The 26,391-nt window shown below is 35.9% G+C and overlaps 1 protein-coding gene across 1 annotated transcript in view; it reads right to left on the reverse strand.

Moving 5' to 3' along the window:
* Positions 1-25,808, reverse strand: part of COL4A5 (collagen type IV alpha 5 chain) — a 304,752-nt gene extending 278,944 nt beyond the window's left edge. Inside the window, exon 1 of the mRNA XM_045817489.1 lies at positions 25,370-25,808. Within this exon, the coding sequence (XP_045673445.1) occupies positions 25,370-25,456 (87 nt within the window). The 5' untranslated portion in view covers positions 25,457-25,808. The remainder of the gene's footprint in view (positions 1-25,369) is intronic.
* Positions 25,809-26,391: the final 583 nt, after the last annotated feature.

A 26,391-nucleotide genomic window follows, 5' to 3' on the forward strand; every position in this document is an offset into this window, starting at 1 on the left:
AATATCTAGTTTTTTTTAAGACTGTATTTATTTATTTTTAGAGAGGGAAGGGAGGGAGAAAGAGAGAGAAAGAGAAACATCAATGTGTGGTTGCTGGGGGTCATGGCCTGCAACCCAGGCATGTACCCTGACTGGGAATCGAACCTGCGACACTGGTTCGCAGCCCGTGCTCAATCCACTGAGCTACACTAGCCAGGGCGACAATATCTAGTTTTAAAAGTCTGGTGAAATAAGCTGAAATGCAAACAATTTTGTTCAAAAAGTTCACAGCAGTGTTAATTGGAAAAACAAATGATGGCTATGTTGAAACAATTGTTACTGGATTTCCCTCTTGCCATAAACAACCAGAAAACTATACAAAATATGAGAAACAATATTTTCAGACATTGGAGTTACCAAGGACTGTGGTCTCAAACCTGTATCAAACATTCTTCTGAAGGTCCTAACAAAATGGGGAAAGTAATACACAGACTAGAAAGGAAGAAGAAAATCTATCTTAATTCAGAGAATACATAACATAATCATGTATGTAGATAGTTCTAAGTAAATGATAAAAGAGCTATGATAAATAATAAATTCATTTAGTAAAATTGCAGTATACAGATCAATAGAAAAATCTATTTTATTTATATATACTAACAACACATAATTAAAACAGAAAACAAAATACAGTACCATTTATAATACTATTCAAACACATGTATATTTAAGTATAAATCTAGCAAAGTATGTATAAGACCTACACGCTGAAAGTATAAAACATTACTGAGATAAATTAAAGAAGACCATAATAAACAGAAAAATATACCATGTTCATTTTGTAGAATACGGAGTACTGTTAAGAAATAAAATTTCCCCAAAATAATCTGAAAATTAAACCCAATCCCATTAAAAATTTCAAAAGTTTTATTTCTATGAATTGACAACCTAATTGTAAAATTATATAGAAACTCAAAGAAACAGGAGAAGCAGAAGAAGGAGAAGTAAAGGGATGAGAGAATGAGGAAGGGGAATGGGAATAGGGAATAGGAATAGGAATAAGAATGGGAGGAGGAAAGAGAGGAGGAGGAAGAGTAGAAAGGAGGAGGAAGAGGACCAAAAATTTGGAAAAAAAAAAAAAGAGCAAATGTGGAGAATTAGCACCACCTGATTTCAAGCCTTATTATAAAAGAACAGTAATGAAGACAGTGTGGCATTAGCAGAAACATAGATATATAGATTAATAGAACAGTCTAAACTCCAAAAATAGACCCACAAATATATGTTTAATTGATTTTCAACAACAGTACCAAGGTAATTCAATGGAGAAGGGATTGTCGTTTCAATAAATGGTGCTAGAACTAGTTAAACACATGGGAGAAAAAATGAACAAGGATCCATATTAAACACCACACACAAAATAACTAAGTGGGTTGAAAGCTAAAACTAAAATAAAAACTTTTAGAACAAAATCTGGAAAGAAATTTTAGTGACTTTGGGGTAGTTACAGATTTCTTATACAGGACACAAAGCCATAACTAGAAAAAAAAATGATGAACTGTACTGTGACAAAATTTAACTTTTATTCTCTGAAAATAGCAGTTAAGAAAGTGAAAAGTCAAGCCACCAAGTGGAAAGATCATAGCTATAAAATATGTATCTATAAACATAACAGGTTCACCAAGATAAAGAAATATGTTCTAAATGAAAGAACAGACCAAAGCTCCAGAAAAAGAACTAAGCCAACCTATCCCATGCAGATGCACTGGTAGTCAGGATGCTCACAGAAATGATTGAGTACAGACACAAAATAGAGGAAGATGTGAAGGCTATGCAAAGTGAAATAAAGCAAAATATACTAGGAACCAACAGTGAAGGGAAGGAAACCAGGACTCAAATCAATGATTTGGAATGGAAGGAAGAAAGAAACATTCAACCAGAACAGGATGAAGAAACAAGAATTCAAAAAAATGAGAAGAGGCTCTGGAATCTTTGGAACAACTTTAAACATTCCAACATCCAAATCATAGGGGTTCCAGGAGAAAAGGAAGAACAAGAAATTGAAAACTTACTTAAAAAAATACTAAGGAAAGCTTCCCTGAGGATAGAGACTTTGAGGAAGTTCAGGAAGCTCAGAGTCCCAAAGAAATTGGACCCGAGGGGGAACACACCAAGGCACATCATAATTAAATTACCCAAGATTAAAGATAAGGAGAAAAGCTTAAAAGCAGTAAGAGGAAACGAGACAGGTACCTGCAAAGGAGTTCCCATAAGACTATCAGCTGATTTCTCAAAAGAAACCATGCATGCAAGAAGGGGCTGGAAAGTATTCAAAGTCATGAAAGGCAAGGATCTACATCCAAGGTTACTCTATCCAGCAAAACTATAACTTAGAATGGAAGGGCAGATATAGTGCTTCCCAGATAAGGTCAAGTTAAAGGAGTTCATCATCACCAAGCCCTTATTATATAAAATATTAAAGGGACTCACGTAGGAAATAGAAGATCAAAAACTATGAACAATGAAATGACAACAAACTCCTAACTATTAACAACTGAACCTTAAAAAGAAAAACAAAAATTAAACAAACAACTAGAACAGAAACCGTGTCACAGAAATGAAGATCACATGGAGCATTATCAGCGGGGAAGGAGTGGGGGAAGAGTCGGGGAAAGGGTACAGGGAATAAAAGGCATAATTGGTAGACATAAAATAGACAAGGGCAGGTTAAGAATAGTATAGGAAATGGAGAAGCCAAAGAATTTATATGTACAACCCAGGGACATGAACCAACCAGGGGCAGGGAATGCTGGTTGGAGGTGGGGTAGAGGGTGGAGTGGTATACAGGGTAGAAACAAAATGTGATAATTGTAATAGCATAATCAATAAAATATACTTAAAGAGAGATGCTACATCCAGAACATAGAGCTCTTATCACTTAATTATAAAAAAAACATTAAAAAAGAAATGGTCTGCCCTGGCTGGCGTAGCTCAGTGGATTGAGTACGGGCTGTGAACCAAAGCATTGCAGGTCCCATACCCAGTCAGAGCACATGCCTGGGTTGCAGGCCACAGCCCCCAGCAACCACACATTGATGTTTCTCTCTCTCTTTCTCCCTTCCTTCCCTCTCTAAAAATAAATAAATAAAATCTTAAAAAAAAAAAAGAAAAGAAAGAAAGAAATGGTCTGCCCTGGCCGAAAGTCTCAGTTTGTTGGAACACTATCCCATACACCAAAAGGTTGTAAGTCTGATTCCCAGCCAAGGCACGTACCTAGTTTGTGGGTTCAATCCCCAGTCACTCGGGACACACACGGAGGCAACTGATCCATGTTCCTCTCTCATATCTATATCTGTCTCTCTCTCTTTTTGATATTAATCAATTAAAATTAAAATAAATTGCCTACTGATATACAAAACATAGATAAATTTTAAATGTATTACCTTAAGAGAAAAAAAAGCTAGACTCAAAGTTTATAGCATAGGAAATACCAGGTGTGTCCATAAAGTATCCAGCCATGGGCTATGAAAAATAGACATATTCATTTAAGAAGATATAAGAACCATTAAACAGAGGAAAATGATACCTCTGTTCCCTTCAAAGTAGACACTTTGGGACTTCACACAGTCCTTCCAGTAGACATCAGCTTCACTATTGTATTTTCTTGAATCTCACTGGCAGTCTGAAATCTCTGTCCTTTCAAAGGAGATTTCAATTTTAGAAAAAAAAAAGGGAAAAGCCAGAAGTTGCAGGGTGCCAAATATCGACTGTAGGGAGACTGAGTCACCTGAGTGATTTGATGTTTTATCAAAATCTTCTGCACCAGACATGATGCATGAGTGGGCACATTGTTGTGATGAAGCTGCCAAACACCAATTGATCATAGCTGCGGCCTTCTGAATCATCCAAATAGTTTCCGTGAAGGAAGTTTAATGTAAAGTTTAATGCAGATTTGTTCCTTTACTGGCTCATTTTGACTGTTCTCATTGTATTAACAATGGCTGGACTTTTTCAGGACAGACATTATATAGTCAGAAATATTGTAATAACTATATATGGTGCTAGGTGAGTACTGAAATATTGGTGAGGGGACGCTTTGTAAAGTACATGATTGTCTAACCACTATACTGTACACCTAAAACAAATATAAAAAGTAATATTAAATGTGAGCTGTTTCAAAATATAACAATAAAATTAAAATTTAAAAAAGGTTACATAGTGGATGATCTAATCTATATGACATTATTTTTAAAAGGTAAAATTATAGGAACAGAAAATAGATGTATGATTTCCAGGTACTATGGGTAAGTGGAGGGTCTAATTACAAAGGGAAGCATGAGGAAATATTTTGAGGTGACAAAACTGTTCTGAATCTTGATTATGGCAGTGGTTACAAGCTTGTATGCTTTTATCAAAATTCACAGAATGGTACACCAAAGACAGTAAATGCCATGATATAAATTAAAAAGATAACTATAAGAAAACTACAAGGAGCTAGAAATAATTAGACAGTAAAATGGCTAAAATTAATAAGAGTAATAATGATAGCCAATGCAGGCGAGGATGAGGAACAGCTAGAATGTATGTATGTATATTCATAGGTAAAATGTATAGTGTTAAAACCACTTTGGAAAACAATTTAACAGTTTCCTATAAAGTTAAAAATAAACTTTGATACAACCCAGCAATTCAATTTATTTATATATATATTTACCTAAGAAAAATGAAAGCATATGTTCACACAAAGATTTACTCAGGTTCATAGCAGAAGTGAGGCAAAATTTTTAAGATGCTTTTCTCCACTCTGACTCAGCACTCAGTACTTTTCCACTCCTAGCCTTTCTCCCCTTCCTCCCCTAGGTCCTTAGGTCCATAAATCTGAAGATTTTTATTTCAGGTACTTTCAGTGACAAAACCTGACCCCCCAAGTCTGTACTAATCCACTGATCTGGAGCCACTGCATGGAGAAAACTGTAAATGGGAAAGAGGGAAAGTTGGCAGTTACCCTGGTTTAGCCTCTTGCTTGTGCAATCACAGTAAGCAGTTAAAAACTTGACTGTTACTTTCATTTTGGATTTTTTTAATTAACTACTCAGACACCTAGCAGCTCAGCTGAGGCTCTTTCAATAAGATTGTTTAAATAGGTGCAAATTATTTTTTGATGAAATTTTAACATTTTAAAAAAATCTCAGCAAAAAGAAATGGAAAGGGACCTCTTCAATCTGCAACTATGGAAAAAGTAAATCTAGCACAAGAATGAAACAGTGAATAACTTCCCTGCCAAAAAATGGGTGTCTTCTAAAACTTGTACTGGAGGTCCTAGCCAGTGCAGTTAGGCATACAGACTAGAAAGGGAGAAGTAAAATAAATATAACTCTCTTTATTTGCAGATGATCTAATTATGTACATGGAAAATACAAAGTAACTACTAGATCTAATGAATAATTCAGCATTATTGTTCTGTATCTTGATTATAGACTACACTTACATTATTGTATGCATCTTTAAAAATTCATAGAACTGTGCATAAAACGGGTGAATTTTATAATATGTACACCATATCCTAAAAAAGAAAAAAGTAGTAATACCTCAGGATAAAAATATCAATATAAAATTAATTATATACCTAGATCTTAGCAAAGAGCAACAGAAAATAAAATTTTAAAAATGATACCATTTACTGTAGAAACAAACATATACATAGGAAAAAATTGACCAAATGCTATGCATGACTTCTATGATGAAAGGAACTAAAGAATAGGTGAATTAATGGGGAGATGTACTGTGTTCATGTACTAGAAAAAAAACAATAATTTAAGATTTCAATTATTCCTAAATTGATCCATACAATTATTACTCTCCTTATAAAAATCTCAAAAGGTTTTTAGTAGAAATTTATAAAGCAAATTTAAATTTATATGTAATAAATAATCAAGGCAATAGTCAAGGCAATCTTGAAGAACAAATTTAAAGAACTTATACAAGGTTTATAGACTTATAATGACAAAGATAATTAAGACAGTGTGATATTGCCATAAGAACAGACAAACAGAAAAACAAAACAGCCTAGTGAGTTCTGACCTAGACCTATATATATATACACACATCCAAGTGATTTTCGATAAAGTCATCATAGAACATCAATGAAAAGAGAATTTTTTCAATATGTGGTACTGAAACAACTAGTTATATGGAAAAATGGGTCTAAAGATGAACTCTGAAACTATAAAGGTTCTAGAAGAAACATATGATAATATCTTTGCAGCCTTGGAGTTCAGGATTAATCTTAATCCTGATCAATCTTTAATCTTAGACAAGACACAAAAGACACTGAAAGGGCAGGGGCATGACACAACTTGGAGTAATGGAAATGTTCTATATCTTGACATGGTTGGTGTATTCAACTGTCAAATAATTAAGTTGTTCACCACTATGCTGTACACCTGAAACTAATACAACATAATATAGAATATAAACTATAATTAAAAATAAAGATTAAAAAATATAACTGTTAAAATGCAAAAATAAAATGTTTATAACACCTTTACCTGTAATAGCCACAAACTGAAAACAACCAAAATGTCCATCAATAGGTGAACAGCAAAAAAATTAATTATAGCTATACAGTGGAATATTCAGTAGGAAAATAACGAACTATGAAAATTCACCACAACCATGATGAATCTCAAATACTGAGAGGAAGAGGCCAGAACAAAGAAAGTGTACATATCATATGACTCCATTTATATAAAACTCCAAAAAATAACACTAATGTACAGAATACAGATAGGTGATTACTTAAGGAAGGGGAATGGGGATAGGAAGTGGTATTCCCTCCCTAAATGGGGCATTCCAATTCCTAAATAGCTTAACAGAAAACTATTGACATTGACAATTCCTGTAACTTAACCCACTGATTCCAGATCATCCTTCTTTGTGCTATATAAATAAATCCACCCTCTCCTTAAATTCAAAATTTATTCAACAAGTAACTACTAAGAACCAATTATATGCAAGGAGCCAATCTATACACTGGGGTGAATAAAAGATATTCAAGACAAGGACCCTGGTTTAATGGATTTTCCAATTTAGTATCTAAAAATAACCATAATTTTCTTTTATTTTTTGGGTGATTACCAGAAGAGAATGGGAGGAGGCAGAAGAAGGTATGGGGATAAATGGTGATGGAAGGAGACTTGACTTGGAGTGGTAAACACACAATGCAATATATAAATGATGTATTATAGAATTGCACCCCTGAAACCTATATAATCTTATTAACCAACGTCACCTTAATAAATTTAAAAAATCTTTAAAATAACTATAATTTTAACTCATTGTCTTTCCTCATCAGTGTCTTCTCTGCTGTGGTTTGTATGTCAACAATGACAGGAAAGATATAAGTACAATCTAGTATCTCCACTTTCTTTTTTTAATATATTTTATTGATAATGCTATTACAGTTGTCCCATTTTCCCCCTTTCACTCCCCTCCACCCTGTATACCCTCTCCCACCCATATCCTCCCCTTTAGTCATGTCCATGTGTCATATTTATAAGTTCTTTAGCTTCTACATTTCCCATACTTTTCTTACCCTCCCCCTATCTATTTTCAGCCTACAATCTACGCTACTTATTCTCTGTACCTTTTCCCCCTCTCTCCTCCTCCCACCCCCCTGTTGCTAACCCTCCATGTGATCTCCATTTCCATGGTTCTGTTCCTGTTCTAGTTGTTTGCTTAGTTTCTTTTGGTTTTGCTTTAGGTGTGGTTGTTAATAATTGTGAGTTTGCTGTCCTTTTTACTATACATGTTTTTTCTTTATCTTCTTTTCTTAGATAAGTCCCTTTAACATTTCATAAAATAAGGGCTTGGTGATGATGAACTCCTTTAACTTGACCTTATCTGAGAAGCACTTTATCTGCCCTTCCATTCTAAATAATAGCTTTGCTGGATAGAGTAATCTGAGATCTAGGTCCTTGTCTTTCATGACTTGGAATATTTCTTTCCAGCCCCTCTTGCCTCTAAGGTCTCTTTTGAAAAATCTGCTGACAGTCTGATGGGAACTCCTTTGTAGGTTACTGTCCCCTTATCTCTTGCTGTTTCTAGGATTCTCTCCTTCATTTTTACCTTGGCTAATGTAATGATGATGTGCCTTGGTGTGTTTCTTCTTGGGTCCAACTTCTTTGGGGCTCTCTGAGCTTCCTGGATTTCCTGGAAGTCTATTTCCTTTGCCAGATTGAGGAAGTTCTCCTTTATTATTTGTTCAAATATGTGTTCAATCTGTTGCTTGTCCTCTTCCCCTTCTGGTACCCCTATAATTCGGATGTTGCAACGTTTAAAGATGTCCTGGAGGTTCCTAAGCTTCTCCTCCTTTTTTTGAATTCTTATTTCTTCATTATTTCCTGTTTGGCTGTATTTTTCTTCCTTCTGGTCCACTCCATTGGCTTGAGTCCCAGTTTCCCTCGCATCACTATTGGTTCTCCGTGCATCTTCCTTCATCTCTTTTATGGTAACTTGCATTTTTTCATGTACTTTGCACCCAAAATCAACCAATTCTGTGAGCTTTCTGATCACCAGTGTTTTGAACTGTGCATCTGATAGATTGGCTATCTCTTGGTCGCTCAAAAGAATGAGCCCTGGGGCATCACTCTGTTTTTCTATTTGAGACATGTCCCTCTCTGTCTCTCTCTCTCTCTCTCTTTTTTTTTTTTTTTGGTCTGGTCGCTCCTGTTACAGTGAGGGGCGGAGCATTAGATGTTTACCAGGGCTGGGCACCTGTGTCCCTAGATTGTGACGTTGTATGTGGGGGCGGGGGGGAACAATGGCAGTATCTCCACTCTCCTGGCACCTCAGTACCCCTCCTGGGATCCTGGGTTGAGCGCTCTGCCCTGGTCCACAATCGCCACCACACTGGGTCCACCAGCCACCGCTTGCGTACTCAGGGTCTACCCGCTGCGATCCTGCGTGCCCTGGATGGCTAACGCGCTCCCAGTTGCCTTAGGCGCCCCATTCTCCCTACTCTCCGCTCGCACCCCATGCTGTGCCCAGCTCCTCCTCTCCGCCCTTCCTACTGGTCTGGATAAATAGGTCTACTTCAACTTCTTAGCTGTCCGACTTCCATTCAGATAAATTCTCTATCAGTTCTGGGTGTTATTCTGCCTCTAAATTGTTGTTGTTCCAATCTTGTTTGTGTGTGGAGGTATGGTGCGTCCACCTATGCCTCTATCTTGCCGCAAGTCCACTCTCCACTTTCTATGTGGTATTTTAACTGCATCTACTAGGATAAATAAAATTACAAAATCAGCCTTGGCTGGTTTGGCTCAGTGGATTGAGCATGGGCCTGCGAACCAAAGGGTGACCAGTTCGATCCCCACTCAGGGCACATGCCTGGGTTGCTGGCCAGGTCCCTAGTGTGGGGGCACGTGAGGGGCAACCACATACTGATGTTTCTCTCCCTTTCCCTCCCTTTGCCTCTATAAAAATAAATAAATAATACCTTTTAAAAAATTAATTCATTGTTGTTCAATTACAGTTGTCTGTATTTTCCCCCTACCACCCCAGCCAATCTTACCTCTCTCCCTTGCTTCCACCCTCCCCCTATGTTTTGTCCATGTGTCCTTTATAGTAGTTCCTGAAAACCCTTCCCCTTACTGTCCCCTCTGCCCCACTGGCTATTGTTAGATTGCCCTTAATTTCAATGTTTCTGTTTATATTTTCTTTGTTTTTTTTCTTTTGTTGATTAAGTTCCAGTTAAAGGTGATATCATATGATATTTGTCCCTCACCACCTGACTTATTTCACTTAGCATAATGCTCTCCAATTCCATACATGTTGTTGCAAAGGGAAGGAGCTCCTTATTTCTCTCTGCTGTGTAAAATTCCACTGTGTAAATGTACTATAGCATTTTGATCCACTCATTTACTGATGGGCACCTAGGCTGTTTTCAGCACTTGGCTATTGTAAATCATGTTGCTATGAACATACATTTCAGAAATTTATATGTAACCATAAATGATCCTCAATAGCTGCAGCAATTTTGAGAAAGAAGAACAAAGTAGGAGGGATCACAATACCCGACACTAAACTATACTACAAGGCCACTGTAATCAAAACAGCCTGTTACTGGCATAAGAACAGACATATAGACCAATGGAACAAAACAGAGAGCCCAGAAATAAACCCAAGTCTCTATGGTCAATTAATATTTGACCAAGGGGGCAGCAACATAAAATGGAGTAAAAACAGCCTCTTCAACAAATGGTGTTGGGACATCTGGACAGCTACATGCAAAAAAAAAAAAAAATGAAACTCAACCACCAACTTATACCACACACAAAAATAAATTCAAGATGGATAAAAGACTTAAATAGAAGTTGTGACACCACAAAAGTCCTAGAGGAAAACATTAGCAGGAAAATCTCAGACATTCCATGCAGCAACATCTTCACTGATACGTCCCCTAAAGCAAAGAACATAAAGGGAAAAATAAACAAATGGGACCTCATCAAATAAATAACATCTTTAAAACATTACAAAATCATATGATCAGCTTACCAATCCATAAATTCATGAAGAATACTGGCGAAAGGACTAGAATAAGACTTTTACTCTGCCTCTTCAACTAAATAACTCTCATCAATGATGGAGTTGTTCTCTATAAAGGAGTAGTTTTCAAACTTTCAGGTCTCAAGACTTTTTTACTCTGTTAAAAGTCATTGAGGATACCAATAACTTATGTTTACATGTATTATATCTATCAATATGTACCATATAAGATAAAACTGAGTAATATTTTAATAATTATTCATTTGAAACTGACAATGGTAAGAGAAAAGATACAATAAGAGTTCTAGCCAAGATGGAGGTGTAGGTACTAATGCTTCGCTTCCTTGCAAAATAAAAAGAAGGATAACAACCAATTTAAAAACAATAAACAACCATAACTGCCAGAATAACAAACTTCATGGAACTCTGACAACTAAGCAGTTAAAGAAACATTCATCCAGACCAGTAGGAGGGGTTGAGATGGCAGCCAGGTTGGTGGAGAGGACCTGCAGCAAGATAGCAGACTGTGTGGGTGAGGAGAGGCTGGCTCACCAGGAAACTAAACTCAAAAACTCTGGCTGTAATATTCTGTGGGGGCTGTGAAGACAGGAGAAACTCCCAGTCTCACAGGAGGGTTCCTTAGAAAGTGGGGCTAGAGCAGAGCAAGCCAGTGGTATTGTTCCCTCTCTGACACCTCCCCCACAGACAATGCCACAACATTGCAAAGAGGGTTGCCCTGCCCTGACAAATACCTAAGGATCTGCCCCCTTACAATTTAACAAGTGTGGCAAGACAGAGAAATATGTCCAAACCAAAGGAACAGATCAAAACTCCAGAAAAAGAGCTCAAGTGATGAAAAAATAAGGCAATCTATCTGTTGCAGAGTTCAAAACACAGGTAATCAGAATGCTCACAGAATTGAATGAGCTTCATGGCAAAACGAAGGAAGAAATGAGGACTACACAAAGTGAAAATAAAGCAAGATATACAGGGAACCAACAATGAACGGAAGGAAACTAGGACTCAATCAATGATTTGGAGCAAAAGGACGAAATCTGCATCCAACCACAGACCGAAGAAACAAGAATTCAAAAAAATGAGGAAAGGCTTTGGAACCTTTGGGACAACTTAAAGCACTCCAATATCCGAGTCATAGGGGTGCCAGAAGGAGAAGAGGAAAAGCAAGAAGTTAAAAACTTATGTGAAAAAATACCGAAGGAAAACTTCTGTAATCTGGCAAATGAAATAGACTTCCAGGAAGTCCAGAAAGCCTAGAGCGTCCCAAAGAAATTGGACCCAAGGGCACATACCAAGGCACATCATAATCAAGTTACCCAAGATTAAAGATAAAGAAAGAATCTTAAAAGCAGTAAGAGGAAATGAGAGTTACCTACAAAGGAGTTCCCATAAGACTATCAGCTGATTTCTCAAAAGAAACCTTACAGGCAAGAAGGGGCTGGAAACTATTCAAAGTCATGAAAGCCAAGGATCTACATCCAAGATTACTCTATCCAGAAAAGCTATCACTTAGAATGGAAGGACAGATAAAGTGCTTCCCAGATAAGGTCAAGTTAAAAGCCCTTATTATATGAAATGTTAAAGGGACTTACCTAAGAAATAGAAGATCAAAAACTATGAACAATAAAATGACAACAAACTCCTAACTATCAACAACTGAACCTAAACAAGAAAAACAAAAATTAAACAAACAACTAGAACAGGGACCGTGTCACAGAAATAAAAATCACATGGAGTGTTATCAGTGGAGATGGGGAGGGGGAGAATGGGGGAGAAAGGTACAGGGAATAAGAGGCATAATTGGTAGACATAAAATAGACAAAGGCAGGTTAAGAATAGTATAGGAAATAGAGAAGCCAAAGAACTTATATGTACAAACCATGGACATAAACCAAGGGCAGGAATGCTGTAGGGTGGAGGGGGTGCTGGGCAAAGGGGAGATAAGGGGGAGAAAAATTGGGAAAACTGTAACAGCATGATCAATAAAATATACTTAAAAATACAATAAAAATTTTGAAATTCACCATTAAAAAACCGACAACAATTAACTCATCACATGTTAATATATATCATGTATTTTTATATGAAAACTAATTATACTATGAGATAAAAGAGATTGTCTTGTTATAAAAAGCAATACCTTTATGTCTGCTTCTACATTCATTCTGTTACAATATATTGTTTTGGTTGAAAATATATGAAGAAAATCTGGCTTAATAGAGTTATATATTTGGAAAACTGAGTATGTTAATAACCTTAAGATAATTGTGGCTATTCTTTGACACTATATCAAAATTATACAAGTGGAAGGCTCTTTGTTCATTGCAATATAGAATCTGAAACCTCATTAACTTTTGGACTTGATTATATTAAAACTCATTGATCTATCTTGCTTTTGACTGGATTTGTTACATATGCCTAATTTTAACATCATGCACTAGTTATTTGGAAAATATTAGTTCACTGAGATTTGCAGAACTTTTAAATGTTAACACATTTTATTATACAATAGCAAAAATCATACACAGTAATATAATTACCAATCTCATTAGAAAAGGCTGAGATTTGGGAAGCTTTCAAGTTCACAGCAGTAGATTCAAGTTTTCCAAAATTTCAATTCTTACTTGAAAAGTTCAAATTTTTTGATTGGCAACACATATTGGCAATAGCTTTCCTTGAAGTGATAAACTCACTTTGCTCATTTGCAAGAAAATGCCAGCCAAGTACCCAAGTTGGAATAACCATAGTTTGTCTCAATTGTTCTTTCAAGGAAAAATGTGTTCCATGCAAAAATGAGCTAGTTCAGCCCACACCTCAAACAACTGCACACGTACTTTTCCTAGAAACAATCTTACATCACCATATAGAATCGCCTTATATACACTTTCCATTTTATCATACAGATTGTTTAAAAGATATGGTGAAGAGATTAAAAAAAAAACCTCATAGACACAGACAACAGCATGGTGATTACCAAAAGGAAAGGAGATGGAGGGAGATAGAAGAGGATAAAGGAGAAATAAATGGTGATGGAAGGAGATATGAAGATTTTGTTCCAGGCTGCTGCAATCAAGTAAGCTGTAACATTTTTCTAGTGGAAGGTCTTGCCTTCAGTTAGTAAAAAAAAAATATATATATATATATACACACACACACACACACACATAAACATAAACATATATATACACATACACAGAGCATCTATGAAGTACAATAAAGCAAAGTGCAATAAAACAAGGTATGCCTGTACTGGGGCAATTGGATACACTGCATTAGCAGTTTTACCCACCATCAGTGCACATGTCAACACAGTAATAAAGGCAAAACAGTCTTCATATCATTGTTGAAATAGCCATGCTCCTCCTCCTAGGACTGCAGGAATCCCAGGGGTCCACACACAACACATTGAGGACCACTGACATAAAGGATCCCTAACGTCCCTTCAGCTCTGAAATGTCTATAAGTATGTAAAACGTCAACATCTTTCATTTGTACAACTCTACCAAACATACCTTTCCCTTTGAAGTAATACATCTATATTTAACACATATATCAATGTCTTACAAAGCTTTTATGCAACTGATCCTGAAGAGAAAGTCATGAGGTCATAAAGCAAGAACTATTTCTTTCTTCCTAAAAGAACCTTGATTTTATTCAGTTTTCCTGGAACTCCAACTTTTCCAAGCAGCAATGATCTTTGTTGGGGAGTTGGGGGATGGGTGGATAAGTAACTGGTCTAACTCCACCTTTATGGTCTGATTCCACTTGCCAATGTATTGGTATAAGCATATACATATAACACAATTCTAATCAATGAGGTATAAGGGACATTTTCAGGGTTGAGGTGTGGGACTACTGATGAGTTGTTTCATTACAGATAAAAAGGGACACAAGTGAACAGTTCATACCCGTCTTATACTGGACATGGTGGTGTCTGCATGTGATCCTTGGAACTGCAGCATAAACCTTGCAAATATGAGGGGCACTAATCTGAGAGAGTAAACTGATAGAGTACGATGAAACAGAAAGTGGAAAGAACCCAGGTCATTGTTTGGTGGAATTAATTAACCTTGGAAATACTCCACCTCCAAAATTCTTGTTATGCAAGCTAAAATTTTTCTTTGTTGTTAAGACAGCTGAATTAGTGTTTTCTACCACTTGCAACAGGAAATAATCTATCTGATAATGAAAAAGCACTATTATGCCTATCTTTCATATACAGAAATGTTTTACTACATCAATTAGATTATGTAATAATGGAAAGAGAGTGACCCATCCTCCTTGAGCAAAGTCCTAGAGAGCTCAAAATACAGAATACATGAAACAATTTCTAACTAGTACCCCACTCTTAACGCCATTCCTCCTCAGCCTCCCCAAGTTCCAATATCTCCTTTTATATTCCACTAATGTAGTACCTGCTATAAGAAATTTAGGAAGCAATTCAACTAGTTTGCATAACATGTAGAAAGAGTGTTATTTTACTTAATTATGAGATGATACAAATGACAAAAGAATTTCTTAAAGTCCTAGTTTAGTATTTACTGTCATAAAACCAGTTCCATTAACCTGACTAGCTAGCACTTGCTCATAAATGATGCTTAAGTTTTTCTCTACAAGTTAACAAATAAATCTAATGTTTACAATCAGATTCAGTAAGATAAAAAAATAAGTTAAAATTTATTTAAGCCTGTTTTTTTTATAACATTTGTCCTTGGTTGTCTTTTGTTAGCAGAAAGCAGGGGATTTAAAGTTCCCATTTTGATAACGTAGCAGGGACCATAACACACTACACTTTTGCTTGAAGGCTAGCAGAAGCTGCTAAAGGAACAAAGGCCATTTGGGCCTGGACAGGTTATGAAAGTAAATAAACTTAAGCACTGACGCATTAAATGAGAGTCTGGTTTATTAAAATGAACAAACCAGGACCTATGCATTAGAGATTATACTAAAGATGTCTGTCCAAAATCCTCAAGAATTACTGCTATTGAAAAAGAAATCTTTGTGATAAAGATTTAGTTAGGTGGCTGGGTGGTTCATTTATAGTGTTAATTAGAGAGAATATATTCTCAAAAATTAGTTCTGTCCATGGTTGCTATTGTCAGAGGGGATGAGATGATGGAATGATTACATTTGAAAAAGAAAAATCATTAGATGATAAAACCAAATCAGCCAACCAAATGCCAATCAATTGAGCATCAATCCCATAGTCACTGTACTAGATAGAAAAAAAATCATTAAGAGTGTCTCATAGGTGCTCTTATACACTACTGATAGGAATATAATTGGCAGAACCACTCTGGAAAGTAATCTGGCAAGAACAGATCCCTGTCATTCAGAAGCTTAAATTTCAGCTGTTCAAATGCCACCTGGAAAAGCCATAATGCATTTGTGATTTTGTGGAGGAATACATTTGAATCGCACAAGCTACAATACTTGCATAAAGGCAATAGTCAACTAGCAAGGGAGCAGGAGAAGGTTCAGTGGGAGTAGTACAAAAAAAATGAGTGGAAAACACTTATTCCGTATGTACTTGCAAGTTTGCTTCTTAACAAAGATGGGGGAGGGGGTGGGTGGAGGTGGAAGAGGGGATGGGGGGATAAATGGCAATGAAAACATATAGTAAAGTAAAATTTAAAAAAATAACAAAAACAAAAGTAAGTTTTAAAAAGGAAATGGGAGCTGGAATAGTATCACCCGAAAGTGGGAAAAACAGATTTACAATTAATGAGGGAAAGGTTCTGGAGTATCTCTAAGGAAGAGAAGAAAGCAAGGGATAGCACTAGGAAAAGACACAGCCATTTAAATGTAAGCCTTATAGGCAACCATGTGGTAAGGGATGGTGAAGGGGCTGGGGAAGGTAGGCAAAAGAAGCTCCCATTTCAGATGCATTCCAAAACTTTCTTCAGGGAGAGGGGATGTCAGTGGGTATGTATATATTGCTATAGCTAGCCATGAAGAGGTAAATGGGGGATGGTATTATTAGAGAGCAGGCTCCATCTTCTGTCCAAGGGAGAAATGTAAGGAGACACATCATTCACAAAATTAAAATTTAGGGCCTTGAGCGTAAATAGCCCAGCGATTATAGTAAAGTTGTTAAAGAATGGTCTGGTGGTGAGCCTATCTTTAGAATAAAGTCAAATGACAAGTCACAGGAAGGGGTAATGGAAAGGGCAGTAGGAATTATTCAACTTTTAAACATTAACTTTATTTTTCTGTATTATCTGTCATGTATAAAATAGAGACTGAGGAAAATCTCATTAGCAGGTTCTAGAGCAATGATATAACTGTGTAACCTTGAGCAAGTTATATACTAAATACACTGTGAGCCTCAAATTCCTTGTATATAAAAATGGGAATAGTATTATCTACCTACAGGATATAACATAGCAATCTCTAAAAAAAAAGTTAGCTATCATACTTTACCTGCTGATACAGCCTTTCTAAATGTCACTGTCTATTGCACATACCAAAGACTAAAAATACTGATGTCCTTTAACCCACTGAATTCCCGATGAAGAAAGTAGTACTAATAAAATAATACAAAATATAGAATAAAAATTGCTCATGGCAATATTTCTTACAAGGGCTTAAAAATTGAAATTTAAAAATACATTACTCTACAAAATTGATTGTGGTGTGTATAACTATAAATTACATGCAATCATTTTAAATTATTTTAAAACCAATAATTGTAATAACATGAAAAAATGATTCACAAGTAGAAAGACCATTAAGATATAAAGCTGTATGTAGACTACCCCTAACTTTTTATTTTAACCAATTTTCATTTCTTTCAGTTAGAAGATAAATTTTAATGTTAAAATTTACATTAATCTTTTAATTTTACATGTGAATGGTCTAAATGCTAATTAAAAGGCAGAGATAGTCAGATTAGATAAAAACGAGACCCATCTATTTGCTTCTTTGCTGATCTCAACAAGCTAATTCTGAAATTTACATGGAAAAAATAAATTAGAATATACAAAACAATTCTGTAATTTTTTAAAAAAGTTAGAAAACCCACAGTAGCTGATTTTACCATTTACTATAAAGCTACAGTAATCAAAACAGGGTGGTATAGGTGAAAAGACAGCACAGATGGAAACAACATAAGAGAGTCCAAAAATAGACTTGCACAAATATAATCAATGCATTTTTGGCAAAGTTGCAAAAGGCAATTAAATGTAGAAAGAATTCTTTTCAACAAATGGCACTGGAACAATTGGATGTCCATTTAAAAAAATAACCAGACACATATATCTTACCTTATACAAAAGTTAATTCAAAATGAACTGTGGACCTAAATGTAAAACCTGAAACTATAAAACTTCTAGAAGACATAGGAGAAAAATTGTCTCACCTTGGGTTTGACAATACATGATACTCAAAGCATATCTATGAAAGAAATAAATTGACATATTGAAATTTATCAAATTAAAAACATTTGGTCTGCAAAAGATATTTTTAAGAGAATGAAAAGCCATAGACTTGGAAAATATATATTCAAATCATGTATCTGATAAAGGTTTTGTATAGCGAATACATAAAGAATTCTTAAAACTAAGTAATAAGAAAACAAATAACCAGATTTTTAAAAATGGGCAAAAGATCTGAATATACACATCACTAAATAATCTATAAAGATTACTCTCTTTTATTGAATGGGAAAAATAGTAACTTTACTTTTGAGAAACCTTGCAGACACCACCATAACCAACTGATCAAGGTTAACATCACCAGTAATATTACCATTTTACTTTTTAAAGAACATTAAATACATAAGAAGGAAAATCATCAAAACAGTAATAGAGGTATTCCTATACAGTTGGCAGAATTATAGACAGATTATTTTCTTCTCTATAATTTTCTGTATCTTGAAAGTTTCTAACACTGAGCAGCATGTATTAATTTTGTTATTAGACAAAATCAACATGTAAATTAGTTGAATAAATAAACAAATATACAGTTCTTGTCCTCAAAGAGTCTAGAATTAATAGGGAAAACAGATGAAATCTCATGAAATAAAATATTTTTAGGAAAAATGCATTTAGATACTAGACAGGAAGAGGCTAAATACTGCAAACATTCAAAGAAGGGTAAATCAGCAATTGATATAATAGTAAAAAAACTTTCTCACAGGGACTATTTATATATTTTTACTAGCATGTAAACTCCATGAAGGCAGGGATCCTGTCTATCTTACTCTGTTGTATCCACTGTGTCTAGCACAAAATGATTTTGTTGACAGTACATACTCATGAACAACATAAATACAATTCTATAGTACTTACAAGTTACTGAATAAATATCTGCTGCAAGAATATAAACATTATACTGAAATTGAGTAAAGATTTGAATCCATAGGATTCTAATCAAGATGGAGAGACAAAATATGTATGCAATGCTCAAGAGATTATAGGAAAGCTAATCTAGGCTAGAATGGAGTGTGTTGTAAAATATAATGAAAAATGAGGTTACATAAAGGAAAAGATCATGATAGGCCTTGAAAATCAGGCAGAGAATTTCAGAATTAATGCAATAACAAATGGTGAGTCAATAAATGGTGAGCTTGTAATGGCAATAATGAAATCTAAAATTTATTCAGCATTTACTATGTGCCAAGTACTTTTCTAAATGCTTTACATGCCTTTTCTCATTTTATCCTCAAATGAATCTGTCAGGTATGTACAACTAGTCCCCTTTTGACTACGAGGAAATTATGGCTCAGAGATTACTACTTGGCTAAATGTCACACATCTACCAGTCAAACTGCAGGTCTAACTCCAGAAGCCAAGCTCTTAAAGATTCTGTATGAGACCTCTACAAATCCCACAAAACATGTCTGAGGAAACAGATACCAGAAAGCAGTTGAGATTACATGACATCAAAGATGTATATTTATTCTGTGGTCTAGATATAGAATCAGGGGTATCAGTACAAATCATGTTTTTTTTAACATACACACACATATAAAGAGAAATTAAAAAATAAATATAGAAGTGTATATATATACACACATATATTTCCTAGATTTGTTTGCTGAAAAGGTCTAAAAGCAATAATACCTTAGCAGCAATGAATAAGCCAAGCACCCAGATCCTGATCTCTAAATCCCAATACCCAATGAAAAGAATTAAGAGTTCCTTAGAGAAATGTCTGATTCCAGGGCTGTGGCAGGGAAAGTAGAAAATGATCCTGGAACTTCTTGTGGTGCCAGAATTTAAGGGAATGCTCAAAATAAAAAAGAGATGCATTGAAAAGACACAGGAGCCAACTGAAAGGGGCTTCTACTGGCCAAATCTGGGGTAATTTCCACAAAAAAATGTGAAAATAGCGTAAGTTATTATAACACATAGAATTAAAACAAATAAATATCCATAAATTTATACTGCTATAAACAAGCAACCGAATAAATAGCAGAGAATGTAAAGTTATTTGTTACATTTAAAATTCAATTAAAAATGCAGAAAATGACTTCCAGCCAAGATACACTTTGCCTCCTCCCACAACCAAAAAAGGACAACAACAAATTTAAAAACAAAAAATAACCAGAACAGCCATAAAATCAAACTGTATGGAAGTCCAACAACCAAGTAGTTAAAGAAACATTCATTCAAGCCCTGGCTGGCGTAGCTCAGTGGATTGAGCGCGGGCTGGGAACCAAAGTGTCCCAGGTTCGATTCCCAGCCAGGGGTACATTCCTGGGTTGCAGGCCATAACCCCCAGCAACCGCACATTGATCTCTCTCTCTCTCTCTTTCTCTCTTCCACTCCCTCCCTTCCCTCCCTAAAAATAAATAAATAAAGTATTAAAAAAAAAAAAGAAAGAAACATTCATTCAGACTGAACCACAACACAGTGATGTGTGTTGTCCAGCCCTGGCAAATACCTAAGCCTCCCCCCTCACAACATAACAGGCTCACTGAAACAAAGAAATATGGTCCAAATGAAAGAACAGATGAAAACTCCAAAATTAGAACAAAGGAATGAAGAGAGAGCCAACCTATCAGATGCAGAGTTCAAAACACTAGTAATCAGGATGCTCACAGAAATGATTTAGTATGGTCACAAAATAGAGAAAAAGGTGAAGGCTATACAAAGTGAAATAAAAATATACAGAGAACCAAGAGTGAAGGTAAGGAAACTGGGTCTCAAATCAATGGTTTGGAGCAGAAGGAAGAAATAAACATTCAACAAGAACAGAATGAAGAAACAAGAATTAAAAAAAAAAAAAAAAAGAAGAGGCTTAACCTCCCAGACAACTTTAAACATTCCATGTCCCAACATCTGAATCACAGGGTGTCAGAAGGAGAAGAAGAGCAAGAAATTGAAAATCTATTTGAAAAAAATAATGAAGGAGAACTTCCCTAATCTGGCAAAGGAAATAGACTTCCAGGAAGTCCAGAAAGCTCACAGAGTCCCAAAGAAGTTGGACCCAAGGAAACACACACCAAGGTACATGATAATCATATTACCCAAGATTAAAGATAAAGGAGCAAATCTTAAAAGCAGTGAGAGAAAAGGAGACAGTTACATACAAAGGAGTTCCCATAAGACTATCAGCTGATTTCTCAAAAGAAACCTTGAAGGCAAGAAGGGGCTAGAAAGAGGTATTTGAAGTCATGTAAGGCAAAGACCTACATCCAAGATGACTCTACCCAGCCAAGTTTTCATTTAGAATGGAAGGGCAGACAAAGTGCTTCCCAGATAAGGTCAAGTTAAAGGAGTTCATCATTATCAAGCCCTTATTATATGAAAGGTTAAATAAAGGGGCTTATCTAAGAAAAAGAGGATGATCAAAAATATGAACAATAAAATGACAGCAAATTCACAACTATCAACTGAACCTAAAAAACAACAATGAAAACAAAAACAAACTAAGCAAACAACCAGAACAGGAAAGAATCACAGAAATGGAGGTCACATGGGGGTTATCAGTGGGAAGAGGCGGGGGTGAATGGGGGAAGAGGTGCAGTGAATAAGAACCATAAATTGTAGGTAAAAAATAGACAGGGGGAGGTTAAGAATAGTATAGGAAATGGAGAAGCCAGAGAACTTACATGTACGACCCATGGACATGGACTAAAGGGGGCAATGCTGATGGAAGGGAGGTTGCTGGGCAGAGGGGAATAAAGGGTAGAGAAAAAATGGGAAAACTGTAATAGCATAATCAATAAAATATACTTTTAAAATGCAGAAAATGTTGAAAGCTCAAAATCACCATTTGGCAAATATCACAGTAATAATTATTCAGGCCAGAATCCTCAATAGATATTAAAATTATCAGGCAAAGTTTGGTGAGACAGGATATTTACTTTGTCTCACAATATTGCTCATATAGTCTCACAAAATCTACTCACTTTGTAATTACAAAGGGAAAATAAGTGACTTTACAGTGGATAAACCTGGCAAACACAACCTTAACCAAGTTACCACTGTTAACTCAAGGTAAAGAGTTTCATGTGTTACATATAGAGACATCAAAAACCATATTATGTACACTCTTACATAATCACAGAACAGATACATATGTAAATATGTGCACAAAACTATATACAGTTGAGTGAATAGAATTGGATATGATGGGTTGATAAAAACAACAAAAATGAATGGACATCTTAAGAAAACATACCCTGTTTCATCACAATGGACATATACCTGAAAAGTTCAGTGTATTTCATTTTTTATGGAAACTGACTAATTAAAAGAACAATAAGGCAAATCATTCTTCAAAATAACCATCTACCACAAATTAAAGTTGTTTCTAGGTTGTTTCTAAATTCTCTCTCTATATATACATGCATATAGAGATCAAACTCTAATATTTTTATTCTAAGCCCAAAGCTATTTCCATTATACCATGCCACTTCTAACATCAGCTGGAACAGATGTAATCCCCATTATATCATTTACTTTTTACCTCCTGTGTCTGCCCCTCCACCCACTCAAAAAAGTAGCAGAAATTAAAATACTCTAAACAACAAATAAATCTCTATAGAACACATACAAAGGAGGCAGTATAGGACAGTTGTTAAGGGCAAAGAAACTGACATCAAACTGCCTGGATTCAAATTTCCAGCTCCACAATGTATTAGCTAGGTGATTTTCAGCAAGTTACTTAACCTCTACGATCTGTAGCTTCTTGATCTGTAAAGTGGAGATATCAATGGCATATACCTCGTAGATTTTTTTGGTGAAAATTAAATATGATCATGTATATCACCATATCAGCACAGTGCCTAGCACATAGTAAGCACTCAAAAAAGTAAGTTATAAGAATATTGACAAATTCTTCCTACGGAGCAGTCTACTTCACAGAGGAAAGATTATCCCATGGCTGCGAACCACACTACAACCTTGAATGAGTCGTTGCCTCTGAACAGAAGGAAATAGTACATTTGAATTAGAGAAAACTATCTACTCTACTAACCACACATATACACACAATTTTGAACAGTAAGAATAGTGTAATTTTACAGGCCATATGCACAAAGTAGGATTGCATATACTACTGCAAGTGTCAGTACAGGTAATCATCTTTAAAAAATACATTATTTCCATTGCTAGAAATGACTTTTCCAACCTAAAGCTGCCTATTTCTCTTACTGCTAACCTGTTGGCATATGGATTATTTTATCCCATCTAATACACACTTTACCTAGAAAAAAAAACAAACTTCCACATATTTGTGACATCCCAATTTGGCATGGCTTCAGAGATAAAATCACTTAACTGTGAAAAATTAAAGCAATTTAAGTAGCACTGCTCTTCCTGATATAAAAATCCCAATACTAGACTACTTCAGTCAACAACCAGCCCCACTACCATCCAGTTTACTCTAGAAAAGGACACTAATGTCCCCAGCACTAGTATGGAGAGCAGATACCATTCATATCTTTGAAATGAATAAAACATTCATCTAACTATGACATTGATGCATGAAGCAGAAAGAACACTTTTATTAAAGGTACAATATCCTAATGATATAGAAATGTAATATAAAATGTTCTGTAAAAACTTATATAGGAGAAGAAAGGAAAAAAAACCTTCATGCTGCATATAGAAATATCAAAATAAAATTGAAATATTTAATCAAATATCTATGAAATCTTTGTCCCTAGGCCAAATGCCATAAGCAGTAAGCACCTAGATGTTTTTAGAAGTAACTATTTTCAACAACACAAGTGTACTTTTATCCAAGAGTCTGTAGGAGTATGGAGTGTGTAAACCTTATCTCATTAAGATACTCTAAATAAAAAAGCAATTTTAAGTCATCCATCTACTTTGATGGAGGAAAAATTATGGCAAGTGTAATTAAAAATATTTTACATGCATGGCTTTTAAGCAGATGTGCTATCATATGTGGTGTACTTAGAATATTATGACAGTTAGCTTTTCTACCTTGAGTACATACTTTCTGGAAGATAGATGGAGGGCAATGTAATTTGTGGCATCCTAAGTGCAGACAGAAGCTAGACAGCTAACTTAAAAGTGGGGGGTAAGTGCAAACAACTGTACTTGAAGAACAATAAAATAATTTTTTAAAAAGTTAAAAAAATAAAGTGGACCCAGACAAACTATAACATGTAAATAATTGATAGTCACTCAACCATATAAAGGCCTAAGCCATGATCTCATACTGAAGTGGTTTTAGAATCAGCTATTATGATTATTCAAATATAACTTTGAAATAATTTGATGCACAGTTCTTTTTTTCTTCAAATTTTTATTCCTAAACCATACTCTTCCCCTCCCCCAGGCAATCCGTCTTATTAGTTTCTTGAATATTCTTACAGAGATATTTTAGTTTCTAAACTCGTTAGAGGTTAAATGAAACTAAGGATGATAGGCTTTAGGGTTGCAAACATTTTCTCTGGCAAAGCCATTCATTCCTTTACATCTGCCTCTCAACCACAGAAGAATGCTGGGTGGGACTGTCCGGATACCTGCCTAGAAGATTTATTGAGGTTTTGATTCTACATTCCTAAAACAGAGTGGAAATTTTTGCTCTGTCATTTCACAAGTGCATCCTCCTCCACTCTCCTTTGAATCAGAGCACTCATTTTCCTTTGAAAAAAGGCAACTATTTTCCTTTAAACAGGTGACGGAAATTTTCTCAATTTGTTCAGGTGCCTTAGTAAGTTTTAAAAACAAAAGTAAACAACAAACCCAGAACTTTTAAAAAAGATATTGAAGACCCAAAGCCTGAGGCCATCCTCTTCATTCTTCTGTACCTGAGCATTTGCAACAAGGATGGCAAGGATGGCACAGTGTGTTAGAGAGGCTTTACTGACCACAGGAGAGGGTAGGTTCAAGTTGCTTAAGGGGAGAAGGGAAGAACTTCATGGGCGCCCTTAACACTTGAATGGAAACTCGAAATTAGAAAAGCTAAAATATCAAACTATAGACAAAGTTTAAAAGTGAGTGCGTTGCGTACAACTAGTGAAAAAAGTTAGCCGGAAGGCAGGCAGGAAGCAAAACACCCAAGAGAAAGGGTGGGGAGAAAAAATTTTAAATACCCACCAGAGACTAGCGATTTATTAGCTTGAGTTCCCCCACCCCATGCTCTGCTCTAGTCCGCACAGCAGCTAGCAGCAGAAAAGCAAGCAGCCCTATTTTAAAACACTTAAACCTCTCCATTGAATTTAAGACTTGAGTTACCAAGGTTAAATTCAAATGTTTCTTCCTAAATAAGTGAAGGCAAATTTGAATTCTCAAGCCACAGCTTAAGATAAAGGAAGGAAAAGGGACAAAAAATGATTTCAGTTTGAGAGGGAGGTGATAGGGTGGCGGTGGGAGTGGGGGTTGGGTTAGAAGTAAGGACTTACCGCAGCCTCTGTTGGGTGCCCCCAAAGACTCAGGGCCAATAAGAACAAGCCTGCAGCCTGGCTGACTCCTCGCCGTTTCATTCTCATGCTGCCGCAGCTCCTTCAGCACCCACAGGAAATCCCTGACCGGCTCTGACCAACTGACATAATCCTGAGGGGTTATTGGAGGAGAGCTAGAGCCGGAGAAGTACAGCAAGGGTTCGCCAATTGTGCAGGTCGGCTTGGGTGAGGAGAAAGCTTTTTTAGAGTGAAGAGAAAGAAAAAAGGCAGCAGCAGCAGCAATTCTTTTTTCCTCCTCCCACTCCTAAAGCCAGGCTCTCCAGAGCACTTTTCTCTTCCGTCCAGACTCGCAAACTTTTTCCTCACGCAAAAGCAACAGATCTACTTTCCTCCCTCTTTCCTTCCGCACTTCCCCTCCTGCCCACCAGCACTGGGGATTTAGAGGATCACTCCGCCACAGCTTTAGACTGCACCAGCAACCTGTGAGGGAATGAAGCTCAGTTATTTGGCAAGGGAATCTCCCAGACCAAATGACCAAGCACTGCGTGTGCAACCGGGAAGCTTCCCTATTTGTCACTTGCATGTTCAGTTAATACTACTCTTCTCTGCACAGTCCCCCTCTCATTGGCGTAAGCATCCAAGTCGATTACAAATAGACCGGACCTGGGACTATTTTTTAGCGGATGGATCTCAGGGAGAACGGGAATTTTTATTGTTAATGATTAGAAACAAATTTTAATCACCGCTCCTTAGACTGCTGGTGTTATTTTTCTACCACCTGCTCACGGGAAAGAGTTTCTACATACAACGGAATGTGTGAAAATAGTAGAAATATATAAATATATTTGTATAAGTAAATAATGCTTATAACCAAAGAATTAAGAAAGTGACTCCACTGCAGGATATATACATATGCCATTTGGTAGAATTCGGTAGTTATTAGTAATTATTATATGGTTGAATGTTATTGTAATAGAGTCATATCTTTTTATTTAGCTACACTGAATGCCAGAATTAATATT

Source organism: Phyllostomus hastatus, unplaced genomic scaffold (assembly GCF_019186645.2).
Source record: "Phyllostomus hastatus isolate PE091 unplaced genomic scaffold, TTU_PhHast_1.1 phas_scaffold_28, whole genome shotgun sequence".
NCBI classification, from domain to species: Eukaryota; Metazoa; Chordata; class Mammalia; order Chiroptera; family Phyllostomidae; genus Phyllostomus; species Phyllostomus hastatus.